Raw genomic sequence first — 20560 nt, forward strand, 5'->3', positions numbered from 1 at the left:
TTGTGCTAAACTCCCTCTACTGGCTAATAACATACTTCAAATTGGCTGTTAAGATGAAACCAAATTTCCCTTAGGGCCTCCCTGGCAATTGGTTTATTGCACAAGGGATCTAAATACCATTCCATGAACCATTCGTGTCAATCTGTCACTGGGAAAATATTATTCCCATACTGCCTCCACTTACCACTAGGGTGATCAATGAAGTTTGGAGTAGCATTTAGACTTGGGTGATTCCCTTTCCACCATTTTAAAAAAAAATGTTTTTAGTTCTTGTGTGCACTCCTCCTTTTCAAAGCTGGAGCTCATAGCATCTGCATTTAAAAAGGAAAATAGGGGAATGGGGAATCCCACTCTCTCAACCACGGTGATCTCTTTTGCAGCCAGATTAGCCACTCTTATAACATCCATTGCATAAAGGCAGAATGCTAGTAGCCTACCCAGACTAGAAATCGGGGGGGGGGGGCTCTTGACTAGAAAGGCCTTTAGTGATCCTTATTAACAGTATCCATTTCCCCTATGAAATATGAATTATTATTGGCAGAGACAAAATAATAAGTCACATTGCTTTGAATATGAAACACAAAAGCTATGAGTTGTTTAATAGCAGTAGTTATTTTAGGCCATAATTGAATCTGAAAAGGACTGCTAAGATTTACATCCTGTTAAAGCAATTTATTATTTCCATTTAAAGGAAATGTTGGGCATGTTTAAATTACAAAAGAACGCAGAGAAAAAGCTTTTGGGAAGTCTCTGGAAACAAGCTGGTTGAAGAAGGATCTGTTCCAACATGCAGTGCCCTCTACCTCTCCCCCCTCCCCACCCCTCCTGCACTTACACACACACACACACACACACACACACACACACACACACACTGTTTACTTCAGGAATTTAATACATGTAGGAATTTGGAGCTTATTTTCTGGATAAAGACACCAATATTTCCTGGATAAAGTCACTAATGTGTACAAGAATTATCTCTACCATGTGATTATTTAAATGGTAGCATTACATACGTACACAGTAGGAAATGGTCAACTTTTAATCAAGGAGGGAATTGTAGGAGGGTTATTTGTGGCCAGTGGGTAAAAGGGTAAATTTGTCAATTTTCAGTGCTTTTTTAACTTCCTATAGTTGTGGCAATTTTGATCAGATTGGTTTAACATTTCACACAATTGTAGACTGGATCAGTTAGATCAGAGATGCCAAGTTACAAGTCACAAACAATAGAATTATGAAGCTTATCATACAGGACTCTTTTTCTTCCCCCCACCCCAGTTACTCACCTTAAGTAGTGCTACTCATTCACTATTATGCCTCTTTAATTTCTAAGAGAGAGAGAGAGTGTGTAAGTAAAAGTCAGCATATGCCAATTTTATTCAAATCTGTATCCTTGTTTTGGGTGATTTAATTTCCACTTTTTTTGGCACTGTGTAAGTGGCCACCCTAGGGATAGACAGTGGCTACACAGTAGATAAAAAAAGTATGGATTAATATTAATATCACTGAGAAAATCTAGGTTTTGCTTATCTTACACATAAAAAAGCAGCAGCACTTCAATTCCAGCAGAGCTGTCCTATATTCTTGCACTGTCAAAATAATTTCAGCTGTTCAGAGCTCATAGGGTAAAATAGCCAGATATGTTATGTTTTCTGTTCTAAAATATTTCTTGGTGTTTTTTTTAATATATATATAAAAAAACCACACACACATAGGGTTTCATCTGTTTGATTTATTGGTAAAACTGAAGGGCTAATATACCCAATGGAGTCCAGTAAGAATGAAACCAGAAAATATGTTATTTTTTCTCATCCTAAAATCCTACCTTTTAGTGAGTCCATAGATCACATATGACGTAGTTATTCTGACAGTTTTATTTGCAACTCTAGTGAGATACACAGAGAAATGTGCTTAGAGCCATGATATACACTTCTGGATGCTTTCTTTTATGCTCCGCAAAAATCAATGATATTGATATTTAGAAAAACACAATAAACTAGTATAATTAAACATTTGACTAAAGAAATGAAATGGCTTACATGAGAAGTGCAGTTAGACTATCCAGATTTATTTACAATTAACCAGTGTACTATTTGCAACACATAGAGGCTAAGTAAACGTAAGAAAAATCCAGGCAAAGGGAGGGCAGGCAACACATCACCACTGAAATAATAATGTTCCATCCCCACCCCCAAAAAAAATCTTTAAATGATGAATGCAGACAGAGAATATTGTAAAGGCTGTGACAACCAAATTCCCTGCTGGTGAACTTCACTGCAGAACTTATTACCAACAAAATTACTTTGAATTCCAATAGACCCTGTTGACTTTGTTGATTCATTGTAATAGCCTCTGTTACAGAATTGGATCACCCTGGGTGTTTGTTTGTTACTTACAGCATTTCTTTGATTTTGAGGACTGTAGTGTAGTAGGGTCCAGCTCCAGTTGCCAGTACAAGGAGCCCCAAATTGCTGCTGTAAACCCAGGATAAAGGGGGCTGGGGGCTGGCATCTTCTTAAGGTTATAAGTTGTGACATTCTAAAGTAGTGTAAAAGATCACACTGGGTTACATATGACCTACAAAGGCAGTCTCTGAAACTCATTAGGCAGTGCAGCCTGACAGAAAGCATTGCTTCGTTGCTGCTCTTGATAGTTTTTCTGCCCACTGGGAACACAACGCTCAAGCCTTCTAGCACAAGTTTGAACAGGGAATACCTATGTAGATGGATAACACTGCTATTTCAATGGCAGCCCCTTTTCCTCTTACCTTGTGGACAATGATTTCACTCTGTGTGTCTGTGAAAAGATGATTCTATATTTTTCAGAATGAAATCTTATGGCCAACATGTAAAATATTATGAAGTGTCCCCAAAATGAAAGATGATTTTTCATTCGTTCAGTCATTCTTTCTTTCATTTTAAAAAAAAGGAATGGAACAAGTGTTTTTCTCTCATAATAGGGTATTGTTTTCATGCAACTCTAACTGCAAATGAGTATTCAGTTTGAAGTAAATTACTGTATTTTTATAGGTGAATATATAGATGTGTGTGCAATATTGTTCTCCATCTTAGGGATTTTATTAGCCTTAATTTATTCATTAATTGGTGTATTTATTATGTTTCCTCCCCCTCCTTTTCTTCTCATGATGATGTATATATTCTGCCTCAACCCATTTTATCCTAACAAGTCCTCTCAGATGCGGTGGCTTAGGTGACTGATCTGAGGCCATACAATGAGCTTCATGGCTACCTCCCCATTTTTACTTCTACAATCTAACCCAGTGGAAGGCAACTACTTTTGGTCTGGGGGGCAGATTTCTACGCTGGACCAAGCTGGTTGGCTGGATGATATCAAGGGATGGGACTCCAAAGCCCTTCCGTTCCCCCTCCCATTACCTCATCCACTGTGCCCCACTCCCTTAAAAATAAACTTTCTCCATGCAGAGAGAGACATGGGAGTCCATGCCTCTCTGCATGGACAAAGGGACTCGACGGATCTTGAAAGAGCTGAATCCTGCAACCCCCGGCCAAGTTAGCCTGCTCCTTCCTGCACTGCTAACTAATCATGAGAACGTATAAACCTAAGAAGAGCCATGCTGGATCAGACCAAGGGTCCATCTAGTCCAGCACTCTGTTCTCACAGTGGCCAACCAGCTGTCAACTAGGAAACACATGGTGCAGCATCACTCTCCCACCCATGTTCCCCAGGAACTGGTGTATATTGGTTTACACTAACCAGATAAATAAATAGAGCAGACTTCTCCAACCTGGCATCCTTCAGATATGTTAGGTTGCAACTCCCATAATCCCCAGCCAGCATGACCCATAGCAACACAACAAATAGTTGTGAACTGCCCAGAGAGCATATTTATTTATTTCATTTCTATACTGCTCAATAGCCAAAGCTCTCTGGGCAGTTTACAAAAATTAAAACCGTAAAGCACAGCATAAAATATAAAATACAGAGGCTTAAAACCTCAATATAAAAGTACAACCATCTACTGGGTGGTACAGAAGTGTAATAAACAAATAAACACTGACTTGTGGAAGTTGTACTCCCAACATAACAGCTTGGACAAGGATGAAGTAGAAGGCAGAAAAGCTGGCTGGTTACTCTCCAGACTTTCATGTATTACCTGATGAGGCAAAAGAGCCTACACATATGCACATTGTGTGCGCATAGGCTCTCTCTGCACAATCACAAACTCTGCAAAAGGCAGACTCCCTGATTCTGCATACAGAGACAAGTGTCTGTCAGAACTGCAGCTAAAGCATCAGCCCAGCAGGGCCGGTGCTACCATAGAGGCCACTCAGGCGGCCGCCTAGAGTGCCAAGCTAAGAGGGGCACTGGGCACAGCGCAGTACTCACGCACATTGGCTGTGAGCCGGCCTGGCCCGAGGATTCAACCGGGCCTGGGTGGGCGAGATGGTTCCCCTCGCCCGCCCAGCCGAAGTGAAGCCACTGACGCTGGGGTGGGGGTGGGGCGGCTCAACGTTCAGACTTCTGGAACACACCCGGGGGAGAGAGAGAGAGAGAGAGAGAGAATATGTATGGGTGAATGGGGTCTTTGAGTGAATGCATGTGTTCATGTGTATGTTTGTTCGGAGTGAGTGATGCTGAGTGTGCCTGTGCGCGTGCGTGTGAGTTGGGGGGGATGATTTGGAGGTGATATTCCTTTTAAACAATGCATTTTAGACCCATAGACATTCCTTTCCAATTTGTTTGCTATAATTGGCATGACGTTTTTTTTGCACTTTAAAATAAATTTAGCAGTTTCAAGTTTTGTGCTTCTTATTTTTTCCAGGAAACATATGCTCTTAAAAATCAAAGTTGGTATTTTTTTGTGGGGGGGTGGGGCAGTGAAAGTAGCTTACCTTGCCTAGGGCGCAAAATAGTCTGGCACCGGCCCTGCAGCCCTGCAGCCCAGAATTAGGGTCAGACTGTCAGCTTGTTTGGGAGTGTTACTTTAGAACAACCATGACCTTTAAGGGGCAGTGGAAGGAGAGCGCTTCCAGTCTGCCAAAAACCACTTGAGCAGCAGAGTCTAATCATGTTGGGGCTTTAACCAAAAGCTGACATTGATAGAGACTATGGATAAACAAATAGAGAGAGAGAGAAGGGGGGAGGGAAGAGCTAACTACCTTCAACTTTGGTTGAAGTATTTTAACACTTAATTTTAACTTAAATTTAAATTATACTGTTTTAACTCTGTATTTTAACCTTATATCAATTTTGCTGCGTAGTTTTATCCTGGTTGTGGTTTTTGTTCTGTATTTTGTATTTGTGCTTTTAACCTGTTGGTTGTTTTATGATGGTTTTAATTTTTGTGAACCGCCCAGAGAGCTTCGGCTATTGGGCGGTATAAAAATGTAATAAATAAATAAATAAACTTTAAGTATAAAATGGAACATTTTTTTAAAAAAAAGAATTAACACATGACACTATAAGCAAATGCCTCCACGTTTATCTAATGAGCATCTATTTCAGCAACAGGAATTTGGCTATGCAATCTGCAGAAATTTACAAAGCTCTGAGTTTTGGTTTCCTATATTAGCCTCGGATATACTCAGGCCAGGGTCGGTGCCAGACTATTTTGTAACCTAGGCAAGGCGAGCTACTTGCACACAAAAATGCCAACTTTGATTCAGCTGTTCAAGAAGAGTTTCTGAACGATTATATTTTCCTTTTATTATGTTTTTTCTTAAAACAACTAATTTGTATAAAACTGTGACCCTTAAGGGTCAGTACTGCACCCCTCTGAGGCTGCCTAGTTGGCCTAATGGTAGCATCGGTCCTGACTCAGGCTGTTTCTTCATGAGCATGTTTGCAACACAAATTGTTGCAAATGGTGGGATGATGATGATGATGATGATGATGATTTGTATACTGCCCCATAGCCGAAGCTCTCTGGGTGGTTTACATAAGATTAAAACACTCAAAAACAATACACAACATTTAAAACTACAAAACCAGTGATCTCAGTAATATCTACTAATTCATTTGAGCCCCAGACCAATTATAGAGCAGTTGTAAACACAACGGTGTGGTGTATGGACTAACAAAGTCTGTTTGGCTGACCCATTACTTGTGAAATCTAGTGCTTCACAAGGAAAAGAGGAACTAGAAACTCAGGCAATAGTTGACATGTAGTTGCTTGGATGTTTGAAACAACAACTTGTGCCAACACAGCTTTGGGATTTCTGAGCATTTTGGACCCTGTGACCTTTGTTGAACCAGGCATGGCTTACTATAGCCCTGCCTGGACTCACTGCTTGTTCACAACCATTTACTTTATACCTGTAAATGTTCAGGGACCTCATAAGAATCCTTAGCTGTTTTCCTTGAAAAAGGCTGACCCTTAAGTTCCCACTGCTCTGGGCTGAGAGAGACGAAAACGACGATTTCCAAGGAAGAATTCTTCTGCAATATGCCTTTATATGGTGCAACTACGTTTGGAATACTGTATGTTGTCCTAGTCATCACCCTCAAAATGGATATTGTAGAGCTGGAAAGGGTACAGAAAAGAGTGACCAAAATTATCAAGGGGCCAAAGCGACTGCCCTGTAAACGTTTGAGGGTTTTTAGCTTAGTAAGTAAGGAGTAAGTTAGTAAGTAAGTAAGGAGAGGGGACATGATTCAGGCATCTAAAGTTATTTGCAATGCAGAGAAAGTGGACAGGGATGTGTTTTATACCCCTTGTACAATACCAGAACCAGGGGGGGTCATTTAAAGAAGCTGAATGGTGAGAAATTCAGGACAAGCAAAAGCAAGTGCTGCTGCTTCACGCAGCACTTCGTTAAACTATGGAATTTGTGACTACAGGCTGTAGTGATGGTCACCAATGTGGACAGCTTTAAAAAGTGATTGGGCAAATTCATGGAGGATACGACTATCAATGCCTGTTAGTCATGATGGCTATGCACTACCTCCAGAATTGGAGGTGGTATTCCCCTGAATCCCAGTCACTGGGGAACAGCACCAGGAGAAGGCTATTGCCCTCATGTCCTGCTTGTTGGCTCTCCATGAGCTTCCGGTCGGCCGCTGTGGAGAACAGGATGGTGGTCTAGACAGGCCTTTGGTCTGAACCAGCACAGTTCTTCTTATGTTCTTCAGGCACAATCCTGTGGATTGCACTCCCATTAGAAGGAAGCTTTCAATCACAGAGGCTTCTGAATATCTTATACCCTGCTGAGCCGCTTATAGTAGGGCAGGAGGAGCAACAGAGGTAATTTTTTCCTGTCTGTCCTCCTATTTTATTTTTTTATTCTAGATGTCATGCTGCTAATGGTGGGACTGGAAAGCTCAAAGGATACTGTAGATCCTATTCTCGCCCCCCACACACAGAATGCTCCTTTTTTCACCTCCCCAATCTTGGGAAGCAGCTATCGCAATTTTTTCTACAGTGACTGTGAAGGGGGCAGGGGAGGGATCACAACCCAGAGTTGCCTTCCTGAGGTCATAGCAGTATCTATGTCTCCAGGAGGACTCTGAAAAAGCCTGTAGTCCCTGGGATGCTCTCTAGGAACCATAGGATCGCTCTGCCCATCTGTGTTTTAAATTGAATCAAAAGCAGTTTATATCAGACTTACATCCACCATAGCTAAACATCAGGAGTTGGATTAAAACTTCTTTTATCCAGTTGATAAGGTGCTGAAGTGAAGCCTTCTGTACAGTTATAAACTTAAATCTTCTACTAAGAATTCTCTGGATTCATTGTTGTGTGATTTCAATTACTGGCAGGCCTAAGCGGGTGTCTTTCAGGTTCTGGAGCTTGCTTTTGAAGTACATTTCTCTGCCCACATTTCCTGAAAATCCTATTTGAAGGTTTCACTAGGGGGACTAATAAAGTCAGCCTGGCAAATGCAGAGACAAATGTGACTGCACAGTTCATTAGATCGTAGAACATTTCCTAAGACAAGTCGATTCGATGATGCCTTAGGTTTTCTTTGCTGGTGAATCCCCATCCTTGGCATGTAAAGAGGTTTGGAGAAGAATTCAATAACAGTCATTAATAGCCTTTGCTGAGCATTTATTTTCTACAATCCTTATGACATGCTTGCAAATTAATGTTCGTTGAAATAGTGTAGTATTCCATCAGCACTTAAATGTTAATATGCTTAAAAAGACCCTCAGGTAATACAATCTCAAGGCTTAAAATGTGGAAGCCTGGTTGAAAAGGAGCTATGTACCCAACTAATTCAAACTATTAACACTATATAGGCATGTCTTCCTCCCTTGAAAAAGTATTTTTAAATCATAGAATATATTACAGGTTTTATCTATGTATGGAGAGAGAGAGTGTGACAGCTCGTGAATCGGAGGACTGGGGCACCTGAAAATTCAAACACGGGAAGGAAGGACCACTTATGAGTCCCCTCCAAAAAAGAGGACACAAATTTGCATAACATATGCAAGTGCTAATTTGTATGTATAGATGCGAATTTAGACATAATTACTCTAATTTAAATAGACATACAGTAAATCTCACTCTAGTCCAGAAGATGGTAAGCAGGTGACCTGTGTGCCTGCCTGTTCAGTCCCCTGCCTAGGTGGCAACTGTGGATGGGCAGCTGTGGATAGGCAAACTGGAATAGGACAGGAGAGACCTTTAAATAAAGGATGCCTTCAAATAAAGGATAGTCCTCTGGTAGCCCTTCAAATAGAGGAATATTCATGTCCACCCCATGTAGAGGGTGTTTTATATTGCCCATTGTGGTAGGTTCCCCCCATGGGGTGACTTGACAGTGTGCAATGACTGACCATGGAGATTATGGGGTTGTTGTTGTTTTGTCATAACTACTATTCAAAATTATGTCTGCGTCAAATAGTCATATTAATATACTCTTAGGTGTTTCTGGAATGAATTCTTGAAGTCCTGGCTGAGGACTTCTGATAGCTGTCAGCAAACACCAACAAACCCCTGAGACCACCATCCCAGAAGACACTCTGCTTGGGGACCTTCACTGCTGTAACTGTAAGAGGGCAGTGAGGGCCAAGAAGCTTCGCAGTGGATTGTGGATTGGAATTTCACTTACTGATTTCGGACTACCCACCCAATTCATTGGCTGCAGGCTTTTGTTTCAAATGAATGTGACAAATATAGTATAAACTAGGAAGTGTTCCTCAGAGCTTTCATGTCCTGCCCTTTTCACTGGTAAGCAAGTCTCTGCCTGCCACACTGGGAAGAGTTCATTAACTTAATTGCATCAACATGACATCCCTAGACAGAGTAGTAAACCCATCGTATTAAAAATCAATGTGTCTGTTAAAGACCTTGAGGCAATGATGGGTTGTATCAACTAGACCATGAAATATAACTCGCCTTCTAATCCCAGATTCCAATTATCTAGTTAGAAGCCTTTAACTTCTTTCTAACTTGAGCTTTTCAGTTAGTATACTTTCAGCCACTAAATAAATTATAGTTTCAGGGCATGGTGATGTCATCCAGACCACAGACAGCTATTAGGAATAAATCTAACCATTTTGTTCTGAATCGAACGTAGAAAATTAATCAAGATTAAACAAAAAAACCAGCCAATTTAAAGCCAGAGTTAAGGCTATCTCATGTTGGCTCAAGCTCCATGGAGTCAGGAAATTGGACACTAGGGTTGGTGTGGTAACAAACATGCCCCATGATGATGATGTGCAATGTCACAAATTGTTCCTACTTACAACTTATCCTCGATGCACCCACACTTTTACTTGGTCTTTAAGGCCAAAGTCTAGATGGAGAGAATGGAGTTTCTGGGACCAACAAAAATGTCCCATGTTACCTGGTCCTGTAATCTTTTATGAAGCATCTGAACCTGACTGTATTGCTACAGGAATCCTCCTGTGGGTTGTCTCATGCCTGTTTGGTGCTTGTAAGGACCATGCCACAATCTCCCATGCCACAATCCCAATGAAAATTGCCCCCTTCCCCACAGTGACAATTTGCCCTAGGAGAGAAGCCTCCATCAGTGTCAATGGAAGCTTCTTTCCTGGGTCTAACAGCAGCCTAGGGACAGGGCGAGTTTCATTGGGATTAGAACATGGGGAGGGGAGGGTTAAACCTCCTTCTCCACAAGGCAGTAATGATCCTGCTATTTATATTTTTTAAAAAACCTGAAGATTAATAGCTTGCATAAAATTAACATCATGTCTAGTTTGGCTCTCAGGCAGAAGCTTTTTCCATCACTTGAACCATTTTGTTAAATAAATCCCACAAATCCAGTATGCCAGAAATTAATTAACTCTTTGGAGAAAGTATTTTTTTTCCTGTCACCATTTCTTGACGGTAGGCGTGGACTTGCTCCAACAAGGTGGCACTGCACCAGATGCTTTGGACAGCCCCACCAGTTGCTCTCCTATTGAGCATTTGTCTCAATAGGAAAGGGGAATAAATGGGGCACATAGGAGGTGCTATGGAGAGCACCACTGTCCCTGATCTACTGAAGCAGCAAATGACACGGGGAGAGCAGCTAGCGGGGTGCTCTGGAGCAGCTACCTGCATCTGGCTCACCCTGATCCTTTCAGGTCCAGAGGGCAGGTAGGCTCTCTGAAGAACTGCATCAGCCAGAAAAAGCTCTTAAGAGAGCTGGCCAGACCCGTGGCTCTGAGGGGATCCTTCTTCAGAGCCAGGCATTGTGGGAAGAGTGTTTAAGGAGATCACTGAGGGCAGGCAATGGTGGTGGAGGAGAGGGGGGCAGGGGGGAATAGCAGGACCTGGGCTGGTGAGAAGTGGGGGGTTGGATGTCAGCAGTGGGGAGCACCAGCTACCGGTGGTGGCATGTTTGTACTCTCCCACCTCAGGTGCTAGGAGGGCTTGTGCTGGGCCCGAACTTACCAAGCAACTAATTTCAAGTTTCAGCGGCATCGTTAAAATATATGCAAAAGTAACATGGGATGGGGAACACACATTTCTGTCTTCCAGAGAAAGTGTGTGTTTGGGACCATGTACATTGATGGTGCTATATAAATAAATAAATAAATAAATAATAATAATAATAATAATAATAATAATAATAATAATAATAATGGGAAAACCCTGGAAGCTGGTCAGAAAATACTTGGTGCCTCATTTGAGGAACAAACATGCATGTTTCTGTTCCCATCTTACTTTGTATCCACCTTATGTCTATGTCTATACAAAGAAGCATACTGTAAAGCAACCCCCAGCTGCACAAGTTGGCCATGAAATTTTAGGGTGTGGTAGATAAAATCTGAGCTCTTGCACAAGCCTGAGGATTCCTTCTGAGCTACAGAACGAAGAAACTCAGCATTTACAGTGCTATTGAACACATTTATATCAGTAGTTTGAGAGAGAGATTTTCCCAGGAGGGTTGAGCTTTGTCCTGTAAACTATATTAAACTTAGATTGAGAGGAGAATGAATTGGGAGTTATTCACCTGGAAGGGATGGAGGAAAGGGACAAGCTGCCAGAATCAGAAGAACAGGAGTGCAACATGGATGTCTGGTCCTTATTGTATCTGGTGCTGAAAGTGGTTGTTGAAGGGATTGTGGCTTATACTTTGGAAACAAGTATCATTTCATGTTGGTAATGAAACCCACTTAGAATGATACAGCCCATAAACCTCTGAATTTATACAATGGGGGAGGTGGAGATCTCTGAACGAAGTCCTTTGAATCATACACTGTGTTAATTCACCAATTTTCTGAGTCTGGGTGATTCCAGACAGAGGCTACTGCCACCAACAATCAAGAAGGCATTGTGCAGCTATTCCATCTTTTTCCCCTGAATGGATTTTCTGTGGTACAGAACGAGACAAAAGAAGCAGTAGGAAAACACTGGAGGATTACAAATGGAAGACATCATCCTCTGGACCCCTATGCAATACTGTGAAGGAGACATAGATGCTTTGTCAAGAAGGACCCCCTATACTTCTAAATCAGGAGTAGTGAACATTTGGGGGCACATTTGGCAATTTGAGAAACTGTCCTGGACACCACCACAAAATGGCTGCCATGGGAAACATGGCAAAGGACAAGTAACCTGCCCCAAAGACTGAGTATAGAGATGGAGTCTGAGCCCCAACACACTAAACAGTTCCTCTGAACCCATAGTTTTCAGCACTAGCAAACCTGTTTCACAGTGATGCCACCTGCCAGCAAGAAAATGATTTTTTTTAAAAAAGTGGGAGGGTTAGGGCACCTTGCCAGGCACCAGGAAAGGTATGTGTGGGTGCATTGGTACCCACGGGTACCACATTGTCTACCGCTGTTCTAATCAGCCAATTGTTTCATGATCAGTTTCCACAGGAGGGATATAGTTGGTGCATATCTTTAGGCATGGGTAAAAGATGGAGCATATTTTTTAACAGTAAAGACTCCTGCCAGAAATCTGAATACTGAATACTGAGCCACTTCAGTCAAACATTACTGACCTCCAATATGATCTAAATTGGGTTGCACTGAGTTTTCTCTTTGTTTCAATAAATACAATTTACATTCTACCAGTTGAGTCCAGGCAGATTGCCAACAGAGGCTCTTTTCATTAAGATGTTGAAAAACCAAGCAGTGCACACCAGTTGCCCCATCACAAATTGGTGATTAACCTAACAGTTAGATCTACTTTTGTGAGTGCAGCCTTATTAATTAAGTAGCAATTGGGTTAATCAAGATACCAAAAGTAATTTGTTGGAATAAATATTTTATTACCATGGTCATCAATAAAGCAAAAGGAAAAACCTTAATACATTTCTTTGTAATACTGTTCAGGCTGTTGCTACTAGTATGGGAATATATATTTAAAGATCACTACATTTGCTGTTGGGTAGGGAGGTTATTCAAGATGCAGAAGTTGCTCAAATTTCAGTCACCCATCTAATTACTGGTACGTCACTGTTCATTTAACTATTTATAGTCATTGTAAACAGCTGCATTTATCAAGGAAGTGATCAGGGTTTTTTTTCTTTCTGATGCTTTTTAACTAGGATGCATGGTTGATTCAGTATAATTTCATCAGGTCTGTGACCCAGAATTGGAGAAATTATATTGATCATACTGGACCAGTCAGTTTTGTTGATGCTTTGCCAATGTTGCAACCTAACTGTTCTTTATGGCTGCTTCATATTTCACTAATATAGTCATGTCCTAACCAGACCCTGTGGTCCTTGGGATCTTGTTGGAATAAAATTCTCATCACCCCTTCCCTAACCATTGGCCATGCTGGCTGGAGCTCATAGGAGTTGGAAGGGCTTGAAGGGCCGCAGTTCCCCATCCCTGACCTACAAGATTCAAGGTGATTCAGCAAACATCAACGAACCCCTGAGACCACCATCCCAGAAGACACTCTGCTTTGAGACCTGGCACACCTTAACCCATGCCATTTCCCAACTCCAGGCTGTACCAAGGCCACCCCTAGGACACTAGGAGCAGAGACAGCATCCTGACTGAATAGAAGCCCAGATCTTTTTTTATATATAAATATTTGTATTATAAGTTTTAACAAAATAAAACAAAAACCCCTATAAAAACAAGTGCAATTACATACTTCAAAAGTCTCAGTTTCAAATATCACAACATTTTAAATGAAAAAAGAAGAGAGAGAGAGATGAATAAATTATACATAAACTTCTGTGAAAGCAGACCAAATATCCAAATATAAGTCCATTTGTAAATGGCGGTGGTATACTACTCTTTCAAATATTGCTAGTGTTGTTAAGTCTCCAGTCCATTGCGTTATTGATGGTGAGTTTTTGTCTTTCCAATATTGTAGTATCAAATCTTTTAGCAATCAAGAAGGTACAAAAACCCCATTTACGTTGGCCATGTGTTACATTCCAAGAAGCAGGTACATAATTTCAGATAACATGTACATCAGAAAATATTAAAGAGCTTTCTAATACAAAGTTTATGCATCTGATGATTTCCTCCCAAAAGAAGGCAACTATTGGGCATTTCCAGAACATATGAATGAAAGAAGCATTAACTGTCCTGAATTAACCCAGACCTGAAGGAGCAGTGACCATCTGGCGGTACAAATCTTCTTACATGGGAAGAGGAAACCAGACCGAATGTGTGCTCCGGTTACTTGCTGATGCTTCTGGAAGGCATGGGGGAGCCTAGCAGTTACTGCTACATACCTTATCCTGCTTAGCTCTTATTATCTACTTCGCTGGACAGCTCCCCTATTATCTTCAACACCTTGGTCCCTGAACTAGTAGATAGGTCAATGGTAGGATGGGAATCTGTGGCCTGGTTCAGACAACATAGAATCATAGAATCATAGAATAGCAGAGTTGGAAGGGGCCTACAAGGCCATCGAGTCCAACCCCCTGCTCAATGCAGGAATCCACCCTAAAGCATCCCTGACAGATGGTTGTCCAGCTGCCTCTTGAATGCCTCTAGTGTGGGAGAGCCCACAACCTCCCTAGGTAGCTGATTCCACTGTCGCACTGCTCTAACAGTCAGGAAGTTTTTCCTGATGTCCAGCCGGAATCTGGCTTCCTTTAACTTGAGCCCATTATTCCGTGTCCTGCACTCTGGGAGAATCGAGAAGAGATCCTGGCCCTCCTCTGTGTGACAACCTTTTAAGTATTTGAAGAGTGCTATCATGTCTCCCCTCAATCTTCTCTTCTCCAGGCTAAACATGCCCAGTTCTTTCAGTCTCTCTTCATAGGGCTTTGTTTCTAGACCTCTGATCATCCTCGTTGCCCTCTTCTGAACACGCTCCAGCTTGTCTGCGTCCTTCTTGAATTGTGGAGCCCAGAACTGGACGCAATACTCTAGATGAGGCCTAACCAGGGCCGAATAGAGAGGAACCAGTACCTCACGTGATTTGGAAGCTATACTTCTATTAATGCAGCCCAAAATAGCATTTGCCTTTCTTGCAGCCATATCGCACTGTTGGCTCATATTCAGCTTGTGATCTACAACAATTCCAAGATCTTTCTCATTTGTAGTATTGCTGAGCCAAGTGTCCCCCATCTTGTAACTGTGCATTTGGTTTCTATTCCCTAAATGTAGAACTTGGCATTTATCCCTATTAAATTTCATTCTGTTGTTTTCAGCCCAGCACTCCAGCCTATCAAGATCACTTTGAAGTTTGTTTCTGTCTTCCAGGGTATTAGCTATCCCACCCAATTTGGTGTCATCTGCAAATTTGATCAGCGTTCCCTGCACCTCCTCGTCCAAATCATTAATAAAAATGTTGAAGAGCACTGGGCCCAGGACTGAGCCCTGCGGCACCCCACTCGTTGCCTCTCCCCAGTTTGAGAAGGTTCCATTGATAAGTACTCTTTGAGTCCGATTCTGTAGCCAACTGTGGATCCACCTAATAGTTGTTCCATCTAGCCCACTTTTAGCTAGTTTGTTAATCAGAATGTCATGTGGTACTTTGTCAAAAGCTTTGCTGAAGTCAAGATATATGACATCCACAGCATTCCCACAGTCCACAATGGAGGTTATCCTATCAAAAAATGAGATCAAATTAGTCTGACAGGATTTGTTCCTGACAAATCCATGTTGGCTTCTAGTAATCACTGCATTGATTTCAAGGTGTTTACAGATTGACTTCTTTATAAACATGCTAAACCATGCTGCTTAACCACAAAATGGTTAAGGGAATGTTCCCTTAACCATTTTGTGGTTAAGCAGCATGGTTTAGCGTGTTGTCAGAACCAGGCCTGAGCCACACAATGGTGATGGGAATAGGGCAGTACTGTCTGCTGTGAACCATTAAGGGCCAATTCAGTATGTGGAATCTGTATGTCAATCATCTCAATTGATGCCTATGATGAACATGCAGTCGGAAGCAATGGATTTTATGGTTTATGTGCAATGATCTGTATGCACATTGTACAATATTTATTACATAGAAGTGCTTTCCATAATATGTGAAGCATTGTCCCCTTTACATTCACACTACAGGTAGATGGACTTAAGAGCCAAACACATGGCTCTGTTGCTACAGAATACATTTAAGTTTCTTCACACTTTTTGAATATTTCTCTGGATGTGTTGTGCTGCAATCCTGAAACATGTTGAATCATTCCTGAAGCTACAAAACTTCTGAAAAGCTCAGCTCATCTTGACCTCTTGCTAGTGGGCACGTGCTGAGGGGTGGGCTGTTAGCACACGCCCAACAATGTCTATAGTTTCTGAATGTGTATATTTTGTTTAAACCTATAAAATAAATAAGAAATTAACAGCACAATCCTAGGCAAGTTTGCTGAGAAATAAGTCCCCATTGTGTGTTCAATGGGGGCTTACTCCCAGGTAAGTATATACAGGATTGCAGCCTAAAAGAACCTTTCCTCTTCACTTCTCTATGATTATTACATTATTTTCCTTCAAATGCATGTTTTAGAACCTTTTTGGCACCAGCAGAAACCAAGTTCTAACCTATGTACAAGGGGAGAATCCAACTTAATTCCTGCTTGTGCAACTGGTTGTGCAACTGCTTGCATATCTTAGGTTTATAAAGTTGTCTGCTAGTGCCTGATCAACCGCATATGCAACGGGAAAAGGCACAGCAATTTAGGATTGTGTATTTGGAATATAGTTAATAATATACAGATTATACCCCCTTCTTAAAGAGCAGTAAAATGTATTTAACCTGGAGGCCTAATGGAACACATTGTAAATTCACCTTTCTCAGAAATAAGTTCTGTCTCTGACTTGTACATTTTTGTGTGGTGGTGTTCTATTTTGTTTTAAATCAATTTTGGAAATATCAGGTACAAGGATCTATTGATGTAATATGACTTGATTTATACCCTGCTCTCCAAATGGGTTCCCAGGACCATTTACCAAAAAAGTAAAGTCACAATAAAACAAATGAAAAAAACCACCATTTCAGAAAGCACCAGGGAAGACAGAAGGCTAGGATTCTTAAGAGAACTTTCCATTGCACAGTCTGAGAATTTTTCGTCTTTAGTGTATTTTCTCCACCACAAAGCACATTTCTAGGGCAGTGCACTCTAACAGGTTTTGTTTGCCCAAAGGAATGGCTTCTTACTTGGCTGCTTCCAAGGAAACATTTTGTCATTGTTAGAAGACAAATGGCTAGATTCCCAAAGCCCTTATCCTTCCTCTCCTGTCACACATATAACAGTGGAATTAGGTCAAGGGAGACTCTTAGAGTACCAGCTTATTCAAAATACTGTGACCGTGTTCCTGATTTATCCCTTCTTATTTTATAAGGATTGAATTCAGTTTACAATACCAGATTGTCAGATCTTCAACAATTTTCTAGAGTTGATGAATCAGAGCATTGCCTGTGCAGCTAAGTTAAATGCCTGAAACACTGAATTTTTAAAACCTAGGTGATACATAGCATATATGGTATACTGAGAAACAATGTTAAATAAAGGACTTCCTAAGGAAGTACATGTTTCCCAAAATATATACAGACAATGGCTGCAGATCTTTCATTCCGTGCACCCAAAGCCATGAGGGTTAGAAACTTGGAATTTAAAAAATTAAAGCTCAAGAAGCCAAGTTTTGCACTAGGTTCTAAATACACCCATCAAAATGAATGTATGCAAGCTAAAGGAAATTCACTATACTCGAATCCCACTGAAATAAATGAGGCTTAACCACATATGCCTTTGCATTCTATGAATTATAATGGACACAGCTTTTTCTGGGTTGCACCCTAAATCTTTACTTTTTAAAACTGATGTCATTCTTGAAAGTTCCTATGATACCACTCCAGTTGCACATTTGAATTCAATCATATGCTAGCAAGGCATTTTTTAAAACATGTGGCTATAATTTAAGAAAATAAAAGGGAATGGTTTGGAGCTATAGCCTTGGCGCTTACATTTGTGTATTTCCTGTGCCTTGTGACTAACCATTCCCCTCCCCTATTCTTGTTTTTCCACAGTTGATTGGTTTTGTTTACGCCTGTTACGTGATCAGTGTGTTCATGGAGGAAGAGGACAGCTGTAAGTACTGATACACACCTACCCATCTCTGGAGCTACAATCCTGGGGTGAGATTTAGTATTACGCTAGTAGCCAACTACGTGGAATGGGAGGGGCATAGTTGCCAAAGGCTCCCATCCTTTGAACTCTGTTTGAAACCAATCCCTTTTGTGTGGGCAACATGGATAAGCAGGGTCAAGCATTTACATGGGTTTTTATCAGCTGCTATGTTAGTTTAATGCTGATGTTTTATGCTATTTTAATAATGTATTAATTGACTAATATATCCATATATTATTTATTGATTTAAATACACTATTAATATATTAATAATCTGCCGCTTTGTTGCATCATTATATTTTGTTGTTGTATAGATAATAAGTCACCGTTCAAAGTATATACTCTTGTAATGTAGAGTAAAATGATCATCGCCGTCTACATAATCAACATTTTTGTAAAATATGTCAATATTTTCATTGATATTGAGCATGCCAGCTCGATTTGGAGCAATAAACAGTGATGTTAGAACAGCTATGCTTTCCAGTGTAGCAGTAGTGTATTACAATACAATAGGCCTGACCTGTCATAGCCATCTGCCGACCACCCTCCGTTTCCTCCTCCCTGCCCTTCCCACTGTAAGTTTTGAGGCACATTTTATTGTTTCTGACAGATGGTACCAAGTTAACATAATATGAAGGCGAATAAAAGGGTTCTAATAGCCAATTTCCTCATGATTGGACCAATTCTTTTTACAAGAATGTTCTGACATCCTTTCCATACATAGTTCAGCTCTCACTATTTTACAGGTCAGCCTGAACCTTAGGAAAGGATGATTTTAGCTCTTTGTTCATATTTTGCCTCTAAACTGCATTGCTATCTATAACAGCAGAGTATTTCTTTAAATGTTAGATATGCACAACTTCTACTTTGGAAACCATCAAACCTGTATAAGGCTGCTGCTTAATTCAGCATAGAGTAAAACTGAGAGCCGTTGGCCTTTAAGACTTTCCTTGATGAAATATCCTTGCATTATTCAGCTCTCCCAAAATTCTTGGACTGAAACCTGTCAGGAAGGATTAAAATTAATAACAGCCACTTCTTTCATTGCTATGCAAGGCTTAAATGGATATGGCTGAGGATCAGCCAATGAACACATTCAAAAGTGCAATAAGCACATGAAGGAATATTCCTTAAAGTTGTTGCTTTTTCTGGCTTTCATGTCACATTGTTATTTACTTTGGGGTCATATCTTGCTATTCATTTTAAAGACTTGTGTGTGTGCACATGGGTCTCTGCCTCATGAGAAGGCCAAAGTTCAGTGGTCATAACCTATGTGTGAGCTTCCAACTTCATTACCCATCATTTCCCATTAATTAATTAATAGTAGGTAGGAAAATATTCAGGAAGATCTGAAATCCTGTTTTCTCCAGTGGGCCAGATAGACTCAGTAGGATCCTTTCCACTGGGAAAACAAGCACTGGGCAAAAGGATTAATCATCACCCACCCTGTCAGAGCCAGGATCAAGGACAGGGTAAGTTAGGCACCCCTCAGGGGCCCATACTCCAACAAGGGCCCTCTGACTAGAGCCTCTTGGAATTGCTCCTCCTTTTCACCATTGCAACCTGCTTGTTAACCTGACTCTCACTTTATCTGAGACAGCAGTGGTGGTGAGAAGGAGGAGCGGTAGATGCCACTACTACCTACTTGCTCACTGGCAATCTGCCTGTCAAGTAATCAAGTGATCGCAATGGGGAGGATGAGGAGCAGGAGCAGCTGGTGACAATGGCAGTGAGAAGGTAGAATCACTGAAGGACGGGGCCCATTGAGGGTGTTTTGTCCAAAGGCTCTCAAAGACATGGAGCCTCCCTTGCCCACTCTCTCAAACCACATCCATGATCTGAATTGAGTTTATCCCTCAGGTGGTATTACCTAAAGTCTGAGCTCTGGTTGTTTCCATACCCCTTTTAAATATCAGCCATGACATGGTGGTTGATACAGATCAGAAAATAGCCTCAGTGGGAGAGGTAGGTAGGTTAATCATTTATTTATTTATTTATTTATTTATTTATTTATTTATTTATTTATTTATTACATTTCTATACCGCCCAATAGCCGGAGCTCTCTGGGCCTTTCACATTTGCATACAATCATTTGCATACAATGTTTTCCCTTCTAAAAATGTGTGCTCCCCCTGCCCCTGTTTTCTTTCAAAGGTGCTATAGCATCAAATGTTGGTGAGTGCAGCACCAACAAGCTTGATGGAATCACTTTGCAGAAGTGCCTACCGGGGAAGGCATGTGTAGGTTGAAGGGAAGGGAAGCAGAGGGTTGGAGATAAACTTCTTACTCTGTCTGCCCAGCCTCCCCATAGGTGTGTGTGTGTATGTGCATGCTTGGCAGAGAGAGAAAGAGAAAATGCATTCAATTAGTTAGAAAAGACATACAGGCTGCATTCAGACAACACAATAATCAATGATCGGGTAGTAATCAACTCAACAATGGTTTATCTAGGGGGTACTCCCCACACGACATGAGAATAATCAACCATGGTGTGGATTGGGATCAGCGTTGAGTTGACTATTAATCCATGCGGAGCTGACACACTCATCCCTCACCCTTTCTCCCCTCCTCAGTCCTGCCAGTCTCCCATCAGCCATTGCTGCTGAAAAACTATCCTGCTGGCTGGACTA

At 41.1% G+C, this 20560-nt stretch overlaps 1 protein-coding gene across 1 annotated transcript in view; it reads left to right on the forward strand.

Annotated features, from left to right (window-relative positions):
* NKAIN3 (sodium/potassium transporting ATPase interacting 3) overlaps positions 1-20560 on the forward strand; it is a 271282-nt gene that overhangs the window by 231353 nt on the left and 19369 nt on the right. Inside the window, exon 5 of the mRNA XM_063130783.1 lies at positions 17831-17891. Coding sequence (XP_062986853.1) covers positions 17831-17891 — 61 coding nt within the window. The remainder of the gene's footprint in view (positions 1-17830; positions 17892-20560) is intronic.

This window comes from Elgaria multicarinata, chromosome 7, assembly GCF_023053635.1.
Source record: "Elgaria multicarinata webbii isolate HBS135686 ecotype San Diego chromosome 7, rElgMul1.1.pri, whole genome shotgun sequence".
In the NCBI taxonomy this organism is placed as follows: Eukaryota; Metazoa; Chordata; class Lepidosauria; order Squamata; family Anguidae; genus Elgaria; species Elgaria multicarinata.